Genomic DNA, 16,760 nt, shown 5'->3' with positions numbered 1-16,760 from the left:
AATTTATTCAAAACATTTAAGTTGTGCATGGATTGCACTGGGGGCAAACTGTGCTCCCCAAACTTGACTTTTGCACTGTAATTTCTGTGTTTCTTTGGATTGACTAACGGGGACTAATCCTGACATCACTAGAGAGCATAACTTTTGGTACCTTTGCAATATACCTCATCTCTAATAGACCAACTTGCCAGGGTAGAGAAACATATGGCTGAATTAAAATCCACGTGCAGGTATCCCTCTCACTTTGAGAACGAAAGTGACGTAACCTTTATTTTCACCAGCTTTTCTTCTTCTTCTAATACTGGCAATGGTGGAGAATACTGTCAGGCCATATCATAACTCAGGCTGAACTCTTCAAATGGCTTTAAATAAATAATTAACATTCTTTATTAGACCAACTACTTGCAGTTAATCCCAAAATACTTTCTCTGAAAAAAAAAAAAAGTTACATTGGTACTATTCGATAGTTATTTAGGTACAAAACTGTTGTGTCTTGAAAGGATCTTGGGTCCAGCTTTATTTTTCCCCTGAGAAACAGAACACGTGAGTAAAATGATAGGTTCATATTAATTTATGGCTCAAACCCAAATGGATTCAAAGGAGATGTGTCTTAAACCAGTTCTGGTTTTCTGACTCTAAAATGTAAAAATCCAAAGCCCGGTACTTGTAATTATAGAAATTTATATATCTCTGTTGACTCCCCTGTTCATATCTCTGTTTTTTGTCAGGCATTCTGTGTTAAGACACCAATAGGACTATATCTGGCCTATTGTTTGTAGCTTATTTTGCACTATTGTTTTTTTGGTTTTTGGTGCACTGTCTTCTATTTTCTCCTGAGCACATTATGAGCATTGTGCTTAAAGACTCATGTTTAAAAAATGGACTGCAAGTCCACTGTCAGTTGAGTTTCTGACTCTGGAAGTCTGGAGGGGGGGAAGGACAGGGGAGACTGACATGGAGACTTAAAAAGTTGCACAACTCTAAATACATGGCTCTTCAGAGGGGCTGATGGCTTGCAGCCACTACTGACTTTTGCTGGTATTGTGGGTACTTGGCACTTCCTCAGAAGTGTCATTGTCGACCCACTCCTTCATGACTAAATCACTCGAGATTGTTTTCTGAGAAAAGATAATGATAAGCTAATGTTAAACATATCCATTACTTGTTAGCCACCCAGGTATCACATTCTGTCTGACCCCATGTAGATGGGCAGTGAAGCAGCTGCAGATGGAAGAGCCCCAAGACCTGACACGCAGTCAAACCCAGCCTGCTTTCATGAAACTGGGTGTCAATACTCTCTCTCTTTTTTGAATCTTCCCTTCAACCTCCTCAACTTACTACCTCATCAAAATCAATCACTTTCTCATTAACTAGTCAGATTCTGATGCAGTTTGCCAAAATTTTATTATCCTGCTCTCAGACTTATAGCATGCAATTATTTATTCAAGTTTCTACTGCTCCCACTTTGATGGAGTTGGGTGAAGGAATCTCTTTCTGGGAGCCTAAGGGAGCTCTGTAATGAGAAACAGTTGCAGGAAGGTGAGTAACCCTTTTGCTTCGCAGGGTTTGCAATATGAGGAAGAAAGGAAAAAAACCACATGTGCTCTCTCTTTATGTTCCAGCATCCAGGGGGAAGAAATTAATGCAAAAACCAGCTTCCACATGTATTTCTTGGGTTTATGGTTAGATATTTTTTTCCTAATTGGGAGTAAAACAATTATCCGTTTTGGGATATTACACTAACATTCACAGTTGAGGGTCGGACCCTTAGTAAGCACTGCAGAAACAAATATAAGACAATGTTCTTTAGGAAAGTTGGGCCTTACAGTACAAAGTATTATAATACATTGAGATGCAGCCTCTGTTGAATATTGAAATTCCTTGTGCAACATGTGCACAGGTTGGATGTCTTGAGAATGGGATTTACAAAAGATAGCATCTTGAGTGGGGAACTAATTGAACATATCATTAAGAAATGCAGAGGTGATGAAGACAGTCTCAGCCTTCCTACTTAAAGCTAATAAGGTATCAACCTCTTGACTGCTGGAGTAGTCGCAGCAATAAGCCTTCTCCTGGGCTGAGGTACCTAAGGCAACACTGTCCACCTTCTTAAAAAATGATGAAGAAAGCTTCATCATAACTGAAAGATGGAATGCTTTCAGGAGGGTGTAAGAGCTCTTCTAAGATCTTAATTTTGTTTGATTTGGTATGCAGACTGAGATTTGATTTATTTGTATTCCAGATGTTAACTATTGGACTAGAAAATTATGTGCGCCTTCATTCTTTGCCTCAGTGAGAACACCATCATTTACATGAGGTTTCCACAATGGAGACAGAGAGACGACTGCCTAATAGTTTGCTGGAATTAAAGGCAGTGAGCAGCCCAGAGGTTTTGCACACACTCCCATCACTTTGGTACCACCGGTGTTCTGCTGTGACTCAAAACTGCATGTCACAGGACTGCCAAAGTTACCAATGTGTTCCTTTGTCTATGATGTCCATGCAGCTCTTTTTAGCCAGACACAAACGAAGGCTTGAGTTTGCTGTGCCAAATGACTTTAGCCTGTGCCCGCGCTGCCTGTAAGGCTGCCCATCAAACCCCTTTACCTTCACAGGTATAGGGAGAAGCCAACTGATGCCTGCCAGGCTCAAGCAGAGTATGAGCTAACCCAGGGGATGAGGCAGAGCCTGGGACTCGCATTCAACTCCTGGAACAAACTCAACATAGTGATCAAGTTGTTACTTCCTTGGTTCTGGTCTGGTTAGGCTGTGTTTTGGAGACTGTTAGTAAGGTTTGTCCCTCCCTCAGTGCCTGAGGGCAGCGTGTGTGGATGGTGCAGTCCTTTCCATGCTGTTGCAGGGGCCAGAGGCCTGGCTTACAAGTTCTCCCCATCCTCCTCTGAGATAATGGGCCACACTGCTGGAAAGTCTGCCTGTGCCTTCGTTAGCTGTGCTGGCAAAGCAGCATGCTGCAGACTACTTCTTGTGCTGTGCTGCTGCAGTGGCACCATTGCCTTTCATTTATATCTGCAGGAAACGGCCAGGGAAGAAACACTTTGGCTTGCTAGTGAGTCTTGCAGACATTCTTTCAACTGCTTCTAAAAAAGTATTCTGCCAGAGAGATTCTCAAACTGAAGCCACTTCCTTTTTCCTATTCCTATTTGTGTTCACAACTTGAATTAACTCAATGTTTTAAATAAAACCATCAGCCAGATAATGAAGCATGCAACTATGTATGCTAGCAAGAAGTGGAAGAACCAAAAAAGCAAATTCGCAAGTGTGGCACCTATATTATTTAAGGCAATAAGTGTTTCTTGTTAAAATTGTCAGGCATGATGAATCTCATTCCTACGCTATTTTATTAGGAAATTAGGAATTTAATGGGCAAAGGCTGCTTTCCAGAGTATAAAAGAGCTTGAAGTGCCAAATGAAAGGCATATTAGTTAACTCGTTACAGTCTTCAACAAAGATCAGAGAAAGAAACTGAAAAGAATCAAACTCACCTTCAGCCTGTTAAATGCAGCCCTCAGGATCTGCGTTTCCCTCTCGCTCCCAGGAACAACTCGTATGACTTTATCACTGCCAATAACAGAACATTGAATTGACACTTTAAGGCTCCTTGCAGCAGCACAATGCAACAGTATATAGGTTCAGATAGGTACCGTACTTGTGCTCTTCTTCAGCATCTGCACAATGTTGGGTGAACTGGAGCTCTGCTTCTAAGCTTGCTCCATGGATTATGCACTTCCATAGAAATTATTTTCTCTTTACAGATCAGGGTGTCAGCTTGACTCTCTAATTCTATGTAAATGCTTTTGTTCATTCCTTTTAATTTAAACCATTCAGGCTGACATCTTCCATACTGAATATCTGCCTCAGATCAAAACAATTATTTTTTTTTGCCAAAAGAAATAATCTGTTTCTTAGGTAAGATACATTACTATTGCATGTTTAAACATTTAATGGGCTTCGAAAAGTCCAGTGTTCTCATGTGTTAAAGAGTGGACTTGACTTTAGAAGAGAGGCAACCTTTGTATGACGGGCATGCCTTTGCTTTATCCATTAAAGCTTGTACAAATTCTGTGAAGTAAATAGCTGTTCATACATGCTCAGAAGGTTCTAGATAATAGCAGCGCATTTTATGCACTTTCTTTAGCAGATCTCAATGAACATAACTTTGCAAACAGGAAACAAGAAACTGAATAGCTGTCCATTCAGTGACTACCACCCATGTCATGAACTATGGGAGGCTGGAGACCATAGAAAATACAGTGGGTGATCATGGAAGTAAGTCATCATCATCATAATCCATACACAAGAGGAATGAAATAAATTTGCATGGCCAATGCTAATTTTGGCATTTTTCTACATTTTGAGTTTTTGAATTTGTACTCTTGATAATCAGTACTTCTTCCCTTCCAAGAGACCTTGGAGGTCATGCATACCTTTATTTCTACAGTTCCATCCACTAGCCAGAACCCCCCTTTAAAAGATTTATTTATCTCCAGTTTCGTCATTATCTGGGAATTTTATGCAGTACAATTTCCCTTGACATTGAGAGAAGTTTGTCCCTTAAATATACTGTGAACTCTCCTACTTTCCTGAAGCTTCTGAGTCTGCTCAGAAGATCTTTGGCCAACTAGAAGCAACACTGGTGAGTGCGCATTTGCTGGCCGTACTGTTTTAGGAAGGCTCCCAAGCTGCTGCTGTTCTCAGCAAGCAGGCACCAGGTCTTGCCTTTGGTGTACTGCAGCTACAGCTCTGCTAGGTCTCACCTTTGTTGCAATAATCCTTAATGCATATATAGGCAAGCATTCAATATTTTCAGTAAGTGGTTCAGAAGAAGGCACTGATTGTTGGGTTCAGTACTACTAATAAATACTGAATTTTGAAATGGCTTACTCCGCCTCTTTCTGGCAGCCATTTTCCCTTCCCCCATTCTTCTTTAGTCTCTTCTCTGCAGTCAACATCTGGTCCCCTTGGTTAGCCTCTGATCCTTCTTTCTGTCTGAGCTCTTCAGTTTTGGTTCTCACTCCTACTGAGCCTTCCCTGTAAACAAGTCTCAAGCCTTAAAACTCCTAAGTCTTCCAACAGCTTCACAGCCTTAGAGCTTTTGATCCAGTTAAACTCCAGGTTATGGCTGCAGTAACGCTGATGTACCTAGAGATGTGGACCTCAGTCCATTCTGCTTGGCTACTGTTAACCTTACTTGATGAATGGTCTGTGCCTAAGACAGAAGATTTGTGAAAGCACTCATAATTTGGCAGCTCCAAAATTTCAGGGGAAATGACTATGCTTCTGAGTCAAGTTTAACCTCCTGTATAGGAACTTACACAGAAAGGAACAAGCCTCTTAGAGTATTACAACTACTGCATCTTTGCAAGGAAAATAGATGTTTTTAATTTATCATACATACAACAGTAATATTCTTTCCCATTACTCATTTCTTTCAGAGTATTAAATTGCTATTAAGAAGGAAATGGATAAAAAAGAAATAATGATTGCCCAGGACATGTGAAGGTGAAGTAACTAATAAAGATTCATTGGACATTTCTGGAAGGATTGGGACAACTAACACATAAAAAACAGATTTTAATGAAATAAGTAGCTAAGCATGTGTTATGCAGCTGTAATGGAATTTCGAAGGTGTGCATATCACTTAGGTACGGTCTTGAATTAATACCCATCACTCTAAACTGTCTTGGATTAGCTCAGCAACTCTGTCATTTCCAATGTGATGAAAGACCTGCCTTAAAGAGGAAAATATTGGTGCTGTGACAGATTGATCACTTGACATGTTGTTGGGAAATGCCTCAAGCTGTGGCTGAGTCTGCTGTTAGAGAGCTCATAGCAAGCAGTTTAGCATACCTAGTACTGTTAGTATTTAACGAAAAGACGGTTAAGCCACTATGACAAGGCAGTTAGTTACATTTTTTGTGCATGCAGGATGCAGGAATACACTGAATTCCTGAGAACTATCTGCTAACACCCACTTCTGTAGGCTAGCCAACTGGTGGATAATCATTTTATGTTCTTCAAAAAAACACAGATACCAAATTCGGCTTTAATCCTGATATCTACCAGTCAAAGCACATTTAAGGTTATTTTTTAGCTTTACAGCTTTCCATTTCACAATAAATAAATCAAACAATTACCTTAAACACTATGCAATACCCATGGAATTCAGGGTAGAAATCTAACAGTCTACCCAGTATTTAAGAGCCAACAACAAAATCTACCAGATCACAGACTAATGTGGTTGATAAATGGCAGCTGTACCCCAAACACTCAGAATCCCCCCCCACCCCGTGGTGAGATCCTCTGCCATCCCTCATGTCTAGCTGTTGAGGAGAAAGAAGCAAGTGATCATGTATACATCTAGGGAAAGTTGTGTTGCCTCCAGACATATGTCAGCACTCCAGTGATTTATGCAGACAAGGTTATTTTTCTAACCATAATGTCTCTAAAAATTTTTTTAAAGTCTGTTTTTTTAAATTTCTAAACAAACAGGAAGATGGGATATATTTTGTAGAAATTAACATAGAACTTTACATGCACCAGGACAAACTCTCAATTTACCCCTAGTAACTAGGCTAATGGAATTTAAAGCTAGGACTTAGTGAGATCATTTGAATTTTGTGTAAACACAGTTGAAAGCCTTTGCAAAGAGCAATACACAGGCTTTACGAAATGAACTGACCAGACGAGAGTGGTGAGCAAAGAGTAGAAGCCAGACCACTGGTGTCCCCAGGGACAGCCTTGTGTCTGAGCAAAATGGGTGACCAGCTGTTGGCTAGCACTAATATGCAAGGACTTCTTTTTTCCTTCATTATCCCCTTATATTTTCAAAAACAGCATGAAAAATGACACAGCTGCTTTTGAACCACAGAATATGCTACATGGGCCAGGGAAGGGTGATATTCCCTGCCGCCAATGGGGACTAAAACCCACTGGTTTATTTCTTTGGCTCTTTTCATTTACTTTTTTCCATTTACTTCATAGTTTTACTCATCTATGAACAGACCAGATGGATTCAATGAAACCATTCTGCAGCACATATACAACTTCTTTACTGATGGAATTAGTAGTTCTCTCTCATGAAACTTTCCTGCTGAAGTCACATGGCATGAACTGCATTTATGTAAATTCCTCATTTCCTTTAGGAAAACCTTCCTTATTGTTTTATTTTCCTGACTAATGTGAACCTTAATCAGCTCTCTCCTCTCCCATGGAATTCAATAAAAGTATGTTTACAAAGGCTTTACAAGTATTTTAAACACAATTTGAGGAATTATAAATCAAATACATATAGAAAAAATTGGAAAGAAAATAAATCCCCACTTACAAGCATCCATTCCTAATGATAGAGGAGGAATTACAGTTCTTGAGAACAAGCTGCCATAGCTGCTACACTTAAGTGGTTCATTAAGGCTTGGGAACTAGTTACACACTGAAAGACATATCTGAAAAAAGCTACAGTATGAAAGACTCTCGACAACTCCCAATATGCCATCAGATATCATTTGTCATGAAAGATTGATAGCTTCATTCACTTTTCTCTGCTAAACTCTTCTGCCAGTCAAAATGTTAAGAAATATTCAAACATTAATTTTTTTCTCTCTGTTACTGAAATGATGAAGAGTTTCAACTGAGGACTCAATAGTGTTACAAAAACTACTTAAATAAGGTTGGGCTCCTTCCTGAGACCTGATGGGGACATCTGGAAAGGGAACTTTACAAAACTTCCTGAGCCCTTCTTTATGGTTTTCTGTATTACAGCAGATACTGATCCAAACAGAAGAGAGCATCGTTTGTACTTTCTAGATAGCTTTATATATATATTCTTCCTTTTAGTTAGTAAGGCAAGAAAACTGATATTGTTCCTGGTATAAGGAAGAGCTAGCTAATCTATAATTTTGAATGAGAAAGATTTGCTTTGGGTAATGTAGGCAGAAATGCTGAAGAGGCAAAATATGTTACTGCATGATATTTATCAGTATAGCACAGATGACTTCTCTTAAAACTGAATTTATATGCAAGTTGCCCACTAATTCCCAGGCATGGAATATGTGAGTTTCACAGAAGTTTTTCAAGTGCAAAAAGGGTTTCCTACTTTACCCAAGCAGGAAACTTTAAGGAGTAAACCAATGCTATATTAGAGTCATAGAATGGTTTGGGTTAGAAGAGACCTTGAAGATCATCTAGTTCTAAGCCCCTGCCATGGGCAGGGACACCCTCCACTAGACCGGGTTGCCCAAAGCCCCATCCAGCCTGGCCTTGAACACTTCCAGGGAGGGGGCATCCAGTTCCAGTGCCTCACCACCCTCATAGTGAAGAATTTCTTACTAGCACTCTTCCTTTAAACAGCTTCATTCCAGAGACAGATGGTCTGGAAAGGTGAATGTCTACAGAAATTCCACTTTTCATTCCAACTAAGGAACAAAGCTTTTCCAAGCAAAGTTGGCCCCCAATGACTTGTGAACATTGCATTTAAGGCCATCTAGCTCAAACTCAGAAAATAAGAACCAGTTGCTTCAGTGCATGTCTCTGTCTCAGAAAAAAAAAAAAAAAGTGTGTGTATGGTAATGGATACCATCTTGCTTCACCAAGTCTCATCCAGTCATATGCAAATAGGAGGGAAAGAAGGCAGTTACTCAGGGCAGAAAATAAGAAGTAACAAGACAAACACACACTTAGAAGAAACAAACAGGCCAAAGTAAGAAAGTAGACGACAAGGAGATATGGTGCTCACTGTGCAGGATTAAGGTATGCTAAATCTTGGGAGATGCCCATTTTGACCCAAGGGGGAGGCTACAGTAGTCTGCTTAAATGAAACAGCATGTACGCTCACTTGAATTCACTTCCTAAGAAACATAGTATAATAACATGTTTGCATGAAACAGCTGATGACTGTTTAGCTTGGATGTAATCCTTCCAATGACATTACATCAAGCACAGCTACTTTTTATATAAAGACCATCACCATTCCAGTAACAGAGAATATTGAAAGGAGCTTCTGCTATAAATCCATCTGCTTCTTTATTCCCACAGCTCATATATTTCTCCAGTGAGTTGCTCTGTGCTTTGTAAGGCAGTGATGAGTAGTTGGTGATGCTGTCAGGCCTGGCATGGGCCTGTCAGTACCAGGATGCTTCTCTGTCCATCAGGGTGCTCCCCTGCCCAAACAACCTCCCTTTTCATCCTGACTGCATAGGCATGTTGGACTTGTGTGGGGTGGCCAGACAAGCTTGGTTTACTGTCCTCATTAGGTTGTGGCAATCAAACATAGGGCTGCCCAGCCAGTGCCCCTGGACAGGCCCGATTACATCAGTTGCATATATTTTTATCCCTTTCCCCATTCTTGACGCTCCCTTTCACCATGCTTATACTTTGCTCTCTCTGTCCATCTCCTCTCAAATAAACAACTCGGCCCTAATTACTTTTTCCCAATCAGTCCCTGCTTTGCTACATCTCTACCGGAATTTGGTATTTCTAGGTAATGTCAGCCTCATATGGTATTACTGATAGGGTTACCTAGGTATTGTCATCTGCAAAATGTCCCCAGCACTCCCCTTCCCATGGTATATCACCATTTCCCACGTAACTCCTCTTTTACCTCCTGCGAGACCCAGCTGTCCTTCACGGTGCTATCTGAAATTTTTGTCAGCTTCTCACATTGTCATATCCAGCAATGTCTCATGTCATGTTCCACAGTTTATCCACATCCTGATCGGTTAGCTTAACCTCAGGCCAGGGTCTAGTCCACAGCCTGCATGTGCCTGCAGCCCCAGCCCTCCTCCATGCTAAAAGTCCACACAGAAGCTCCTATGCTTTTCTGAACTTCAAAATTGCTTCAGTTCATTCTAAGCCCCATTTATGTTTTCAGGTAACTGCAGCAACTATTTTCAAATTAAGTACCTTGGGACTCTGCACAGCAGATTTGCTCTTGACCTCAGTGAAATCAAAGAAAGAACACCAAATCTGAAAAAGGTTTGTTACAGAATTTAGATACCAAAAGCAGAAGGCTGAAGGGGCCAGTGGTTCAGTGTTAGAGGTCTACATTAGACTTCTTGTGCTCCAACTTCCTTTAAGACCTTGAGCAAACCGTCACAGGTCATCTACAAGTGAGGTTAAGAGCAAGCTTGGCAGGTTTCTTATACTGAGCTCCATATGCTTTATATCCACATAGCTGGCTGTCATTCAGTTGTGAAAACCACTCACTGTGTATTTGGTTAGAGATATTTGCTGCTGGGCCCTTTAGTCCCTCTCTGCCCCATCCATTCCAGTGGCCTAAGCAAGAGTCTGGGCTCTGTCCTGGCGGGTGTGCTTGAAGCACGGGTACTTGCAAAAGCACAGCATTCAGTGACAAGTGGCGTTCCTCAGGGGTCGGTATTGGGACTGGTACTGTTTAACATCTTTGTCAGCAACATGGACAGTGGAATCGAGTGCACCCTCAGCAAGTTTGCTGATGACACCAAGCTGTGTGGTGTGGTCGACACACTGGAGGGAAGGGGTGCCATCCAGAGGGACCTTGACAGGCTGGAGAGGTGGGCCCGTGTGATCCGCATGAAGTTCAACGAGGCCAAGTGCAAGGTCCTGCATGTGGGTCGGCACAATCCCAAGCACGACTATAGGCTGGGCGAGGAATGGATTGAAAGCAGCCCAGAGGATTGATGAGAAGCTCAACATGAGCCGGCAGTGTGCGCTTGCAGCCCAGAAAGGCAACCATGTCCTGGGCTGCATCAAAAGAGGTGTGACCAGCAGGTCGAGGGAGGTGATCCTGCCCCTCTACTGCACTCTTGTGAGACCCCACCTGGAGTACTGCATCCAGCTCTGGGGGCCCCAGTACAAGAGAGACATGGAGCTGTTGGAGCGAGTCCAGAGGAAGGCCATGAAGCTGACTGGAGTGATGGAGCACCTCTCCTATGAGGACAGGCTGAGAATGTTGGGGTTGTTCAGCCTGGAGAAAAGAAGGCTCCAGGGAAATCTAATGGCGGCTTACCAGTATCTAAAGAGGGCCTACAGGAAAGCTGGAGAGGGACTGTTTATCAGGGAGTGTAGTGACAGGACAAGGGGTAATGGGTTCAAGCTGAAGGAGGGTCAATTTAGATCAGATGTTAGAAAGAAATTCTTTACTGTGAGGGTGTGAGCCACTGGAACAGGTTGCCCATTGAGGTTGTGGAGGCCCCATCCCTGGAAGTGTTCAAGGCCAGGTTGGATGGGGCTTTGGGCAACGTGGTCTGGTGGAGGGTGTCCCTGCCTATGGCAGAGGGGTTGGAACTAGATGATCTTTAAGGTCCCTTCCAACCCAAACCATTCTATGATTCTATGATACTATGATTCAGCCTGACTCTACAGCTGAGTGCACACTTGCCTGTAAAGCATGATTGACAAGCCTAGACTTAGAGCTATGCTTAGGTGACAGTGTAAACATGGCTAAGCTCCCCACCCCTAAAAATGGGGATGATAGCATCTTTTAAACTTGTGCGGGTATTGAGACAATAAATAAATTCATGACTTTTAAGCTTCCAGATGGCTACGGTAATGGGAGCAATGCAGGGACCACAGATGGAAAGCAGTAAATACACATTTTACAGAAGCTAAAGAATAAAATTCTATAACTCTTTTTAAGTCTTGAAACATTGTGCATTTACCCAATAGACTTCAGTGGTGTCACAAGCACTGTAAGAGACTATCTCTAAGCTTAGAAAGTTATCAAACCTCCGATGGTCCATGGGTCTGACTTGCCATGCGGCTCTCAGTTTCCTCTGCTTGCCTTTGATCTTAACAGAGAGAAGCAAATACACTCAGACACGTACAACGCTGAGACACACACCAGGCTTCTTCAAGCCCTGTTTTCTATTACAGGCACACATACACAAGAGGCAGAGGAGCACTTTATTTGTTCTAATGGTTATACTTTCCCCTAGAATTATCAAAGACTGTAGTCATGAAACTGGCCAAAGGCATCAGTTGCCTAGCACGTCTTACAATGCCTCAAAAAGACAGTAAATGCCATTGCTCATGATTCACTCATAGCGAGGAAATAAAAACCAGCATTTCTGCCTGGTCACCTGAAAACCACATCCTTTTTCAGAAATTTAAACCTCACTATTCCTTGACAACTTCGCTTTTATTAAAGCCAAAGTACCATCACACCATGTGAACATGGCTTTGGCTTTTCTAGTAAATCTATTTGAGACTGAAAAAAATCAAGGCTAATCTGCACAAAGAAGGTAAGCAATGCTAAGCTACAATTTATGTCTTTTAAAAAAATTTAATAGTGATGATTTATTATCAGGTTCTACTCCTTTGCATCCTTTTTTCAACTTCATGCTTTTTTCAATATCCTATAAAAGCTTTTTTTTCAAATAATCTAATATTTTCCATCTCTTGAGCTTTTTCCATATACACGAGTCTCCTGACAACATAGATAATTTGCCAAAATCTTGTCTGTATGCAAAGAGGGTGTGCAGAGGATCCTTATTTTTCAGGGTTCAGTGAAAAATTAGTAGGTGCTATACTTCTTTCCTTTTATGCTTTTCCACAGACAATGAATTGATTTTTGTAAAATAACAAACAGCAAAGAGTCTGAACAAGAGATGTCCATTCTCTCTTGCTTTGGAGATACCTATGAAATTGTGAAATATGCTCAAAGCTTGGAAATAACCACCATTTTTGTTTGTTCAAGCAAGTTACAAATCTGAAAAATATGAAGTGCTCCATTTTCAATGAAAGCAGTCTTCTACAGTCTTTAAAGAAAATTTTAAAGACTGGTGGTTTTCTGATAAAATTGCACAAGTTGTCACCACTGCATATTAAAACCTAATATTTTACCATGAAAAGACCCATGGTAAAATTGATTAACCGTATATTATTTTAAAAAGTGTTTATATTAAAATTCTCATATACCCAGAAGTAAGTAAAATAACTATTTTTTTTTCTGATACTAATAAATATGTAAGCTCTAAACCCTTCCTTCAGAATGTCTGAAGTTCATAGAAAATCCTTACTTTATAGTCCACTGTGTGGACTTCATTTTTATGACCTATGGTTTTACTTGACCTGCCACAACTGAAGAAGGGAACCTTTTCGTCGAATACCTGCACATTTCCAAATGTGTGACAACCACTGAATGCGGTATCTACTTTGTCTGCCTTGATGACTTTTTCTCAAGGACCACACAATACTTCAATCCTTGAAAAAAAAGAAAAGAAGTTGTTATTTTTATTTTCAGAGTCATGCTCTTCACTTAAATTTGTGTTTATTTTTCTTTTTTTTTACACATAAACAGAATCTCTGTAGGAGGCCCATTAAAAACGTGCCAAATTTATTACATAGTTTCCTTTAACAGCAAAGAGGAAGATCTTATGACCAGCAGGCCTTTTCTGTTCCTCTCCTTGTTTGTAATGAATTAAATCCAAAATAATTCCCATCTTTGGAGAAGTAATTTCAAAGAGTAACAGAGTAACTTTGGTTGATGGACTATCTGGAGATCATGTCATGAGATACCCTTGTAGCTGTTCTTTGTACCTGTTCCTGGCTTTCTGCTTTTGAACATGGACCAAAAGTGCTGTGTAAACTTTGTTACTCCTTTGCAAAGTCTCCACTCCTACAACCTCAATTTTATGGTCCTAACACACCACACTGGAGCTCACAGTCATCCTATGGCTGAATACTACATTGCTATTTTTTTTCTCCTTCATCCAACACAAGGATTTGCAGTCATAGGAGAAATTCCTGTATGTGTGATCTTTAAATTTGAACTACTGAATTTCATCCTAGTTAATTCAGTTTTTAAATCCATCAGCTTTTTCTAATACATGTCTAGAACCTTCCTTGAATAAATAACTTGAGAAAATAAATTGGAGATAAAGAAAAACTCTTTGTATTTTTGTGGTTAATGATAACTCAAGACATAGAGAATGAGGGATAAAAGCCCGAACCAATTCCTGTTGCTGAATGGGACAAAGTCTGGAAGTATTTGGTTATTCCTGATAGGCGAGCGCTTGAGTTCAGTTTAAGACCTTGATCCTCAAGCTCTCATGAATGCATAAAAGCTTTCAGCGTTAGCAGGAGGAAGTCTGTACTCATTGCTGTACTTGGCACAGAAACACAAATAACTGGTAAGTGTGTGAGTTCATAAGTGTATAGAAAAGAGATCAGAGGAATTGTCTCATACATATTTTAAAAAGTAAATGTCAAGATGGTGAGCTTAGTTTTAATTTAGGACTTATCATTACTGTTTTCTATGTATTTATTCATTTATGCAAGTTACAGCAAGAAAGATGAAAATATTTATGAAGTAAAAAAAAAATGTCACGGCATGAAATACTGTTGCATTGAGATATCTGTAGCATGTTAAGCTTCCCCAAACTATTCCATCATGACTCATTACCTAGTTTGCTTCCACAATGATTTTGTATTTTAATTCATGGAAAGGACACCTTTAATGTCACCATACAAATAAAGGACAAACAGGACATGCCTCTCCACAGTTTTGCAGGAGGACAGGATCTGTAGATTTCAAAGCTGGGGAATACACCAAATTTACTGAGTGTAGTAAGGAAAATCCTGGGTCTACTTCTCTTTTTGCTGGTGTTACTGCAGTAGGCTGTGTACTTCCATTGATTTCAAAGGAGTTACCTCTTCTTGCTAGATTAAGCAAGAAAAAAGCAGCAGGCTTTTTTTTTGCCATGACAGGACAATCAGTTATTCCTGCGTTTCAGATAAGGGTAATAGAGACCTGGCCACTGAGCTGTTCATTAACTTAGTACCTTATTTTGAAGAAGAAATTGTAAATCTGCAAGCACTAAGCCCAGGAACAATTATACGTGCTGTTATCTGCTAAATCCTACAACAGCAGATGACTGAGAATCTCCCAGGGAGCCCTCTTATTCTCCCCACATGGACATGAACAAGGTGACGATGCTGACCTGAGATGGCAATACTTTGTGCCCAGGTGGAGTGTCTGTCTCTGACAACGGGCAGGAGGAGAATCCCTCAGCAAGGGGACACCTTGTGCACCTAGGCCGAGGTGAAATGGTATTTGCAAATTTGTCTTCAAACAGTCTGTACAGCAGACTATCTTGCCATCAGCTGAAAATGATACTGCAGGAAAGGAGCAGATTACGTACATATAAAGCAGAGATGTAAGATAAGAGTCTTTGAATTAAAAATGCCAGACAGTTGGTCTCCATTATCCCTGGTACATAGTGTCATTTTTGCTCTCTACCAGCTGCCTTGAATAAAGAAGCCAATGAGACAAACCTAGCAGTAAGTCAAGGGGCCTGCAAGCTATAGTTTATCATCTCATTTGTTTCTCTTACTACAGGATTTAAGTGATAATCTGCCCAAAGGGAGGAACCGACACCTCTGGAGAGCTGGTGCTGCAGGCCAGCAGCTCTCCAGATGACTGCTTGTAGCACTTCTACCAATATTTTGTCAAAAGCATAAATAAGATAGATAAGAGTAAAGATAGAAAATATATGTTGATATTTCAATGGAACCAAATATAGGATCTGTGTGTAAATACACGTCATCCTACACACCAGTAAGATTAATAGTATACCTAATTGCTTGCAGGATCTGAACATTAGGACGTATTTGTATATATCAGTGGATTAAAAAAACAACTGCCAAAAAGTGTGTTTAATGTGATCATCACAAATATTTTCTTCTTCGTTACTCATTTTATAGGCTGTGAAAATCAGCACAATAGCCATGCAGAAGTGCCTTTGCTTTAATAACCTCCATTTTGAACATACTGGATTTTGTTTGGTTGGTTGGGGTTTTTTTTGGGGAAACTGTTTTATTTGCTGTTTTTTTGTTTTAAAAGTAAAGTGGTTTTAAGTATAAGTATGGGTCATTCAGATGCACCCATGGAAACCCTGAGGTCAGCTGTATTTAGGAGTTGAGGTGTTGTCCTGGTTTCAGCTGACTCCACGTCAACCACCTCTCCTGTCCTGAGTGACCACCATGGTGGATGGAGCCCAAGGTTGTGGACCAAGTGAACCCAATGGACATTTTGTGGACATTTATGGACATTTTAAAAGGGTGGTCCACAGACTAAGGGAATGATATCAGCATATTATATCAAGGGATGAGAAGGGTGGTGGTGCTTAATGAGGAGGTATTGAATTGTGTGGGACCTGAGCATGACGTAAATAGTATGGAATAAGGGGTGGATAATGTCCTGGTTTCAGCTGAGAGGATTGATTTTTCTTCATAGTAGCTAGTGTGGGGATACGTTTTGGATTTGTGCTGGAGACAGCATTGATAATATAGAGATGTTTTTGTTCTATGGACTTATTGTTGAGCAGTGTTTACACGGGGCCAAGGCCTTTTCTGCTTCTTGCACTGCCCTGCCAGTGGGATGGCTGGGGGTGGACAAGAAGTTGGGAGGAGACACAGACAGGACAGGTGACCCAAACTGACCAAAGGGATATTCCATACTATATGACGTCATGCTCAGTTTATAAGGAGCCTGGGGGAAGAGAGAGGGGGGGGCGGCGGCGTTCAGAGCAATGGCGTTTGTCTTCCCAAGTAACCATTACGCGTGATGGAGCCCTGCTTTCCTGGGGATGGCTGAACACCTGCCTGCCCATGGGAAGTGGTGAATGAATTCCTTGCTTTGCTTTGCTTGTGCGCGCGGCTTTTGCTTTACCTATTAAACTGTTTTTATCTCAACCCACGAGTTTTCTCACTTTAACTCTTCCAATTCTCTTTCCCATCCCGATGGGGAGGGAGTGAACGAGCGG

The 16,760-nt window shown here is 40.8% G+C and overlaps 1 protein-coding gene across 1 annotated transcript in view; it reads right to left on the bottom strand.

The window, feature by feature from the left end:
- The window catches only part of CPA6 (carboxypeptidase A6), an 87,325-nt gene that overhangs the window by 45,339 nt on the left and 25,226 nt on the right, over positions 1-16,760 (bottom strand). The window contains exon 2 of the mRNA XM_075742998.1: positions 3,504-3,579. Within this exon, the coding sequence (XP_075599113.1) occupies positions 3,504-3,579 (76 nt within the window). The remainder of the gene's footprint in view (positions 1-3,503; positions 3,580-16,760) is intronic.

Source organism: Balearica regulorum, chromosome 2 (genome assembly GCF_011004875.1).
Source record: "Balearica regulorum gibbericeps isolate bBalReg1 chromosome 2, bBalReg1.pri, whole genome shotgun sequence".
Classification (NCBI taxonomy): Eukaryota; Metazoa; Chordata; class Aves; order Gruiformes; family Gruidae; genus Balearica; species Balearica regulorum.
This window is presented reverse-complemented; position numbering and strand designations above follow the sequence as displayed.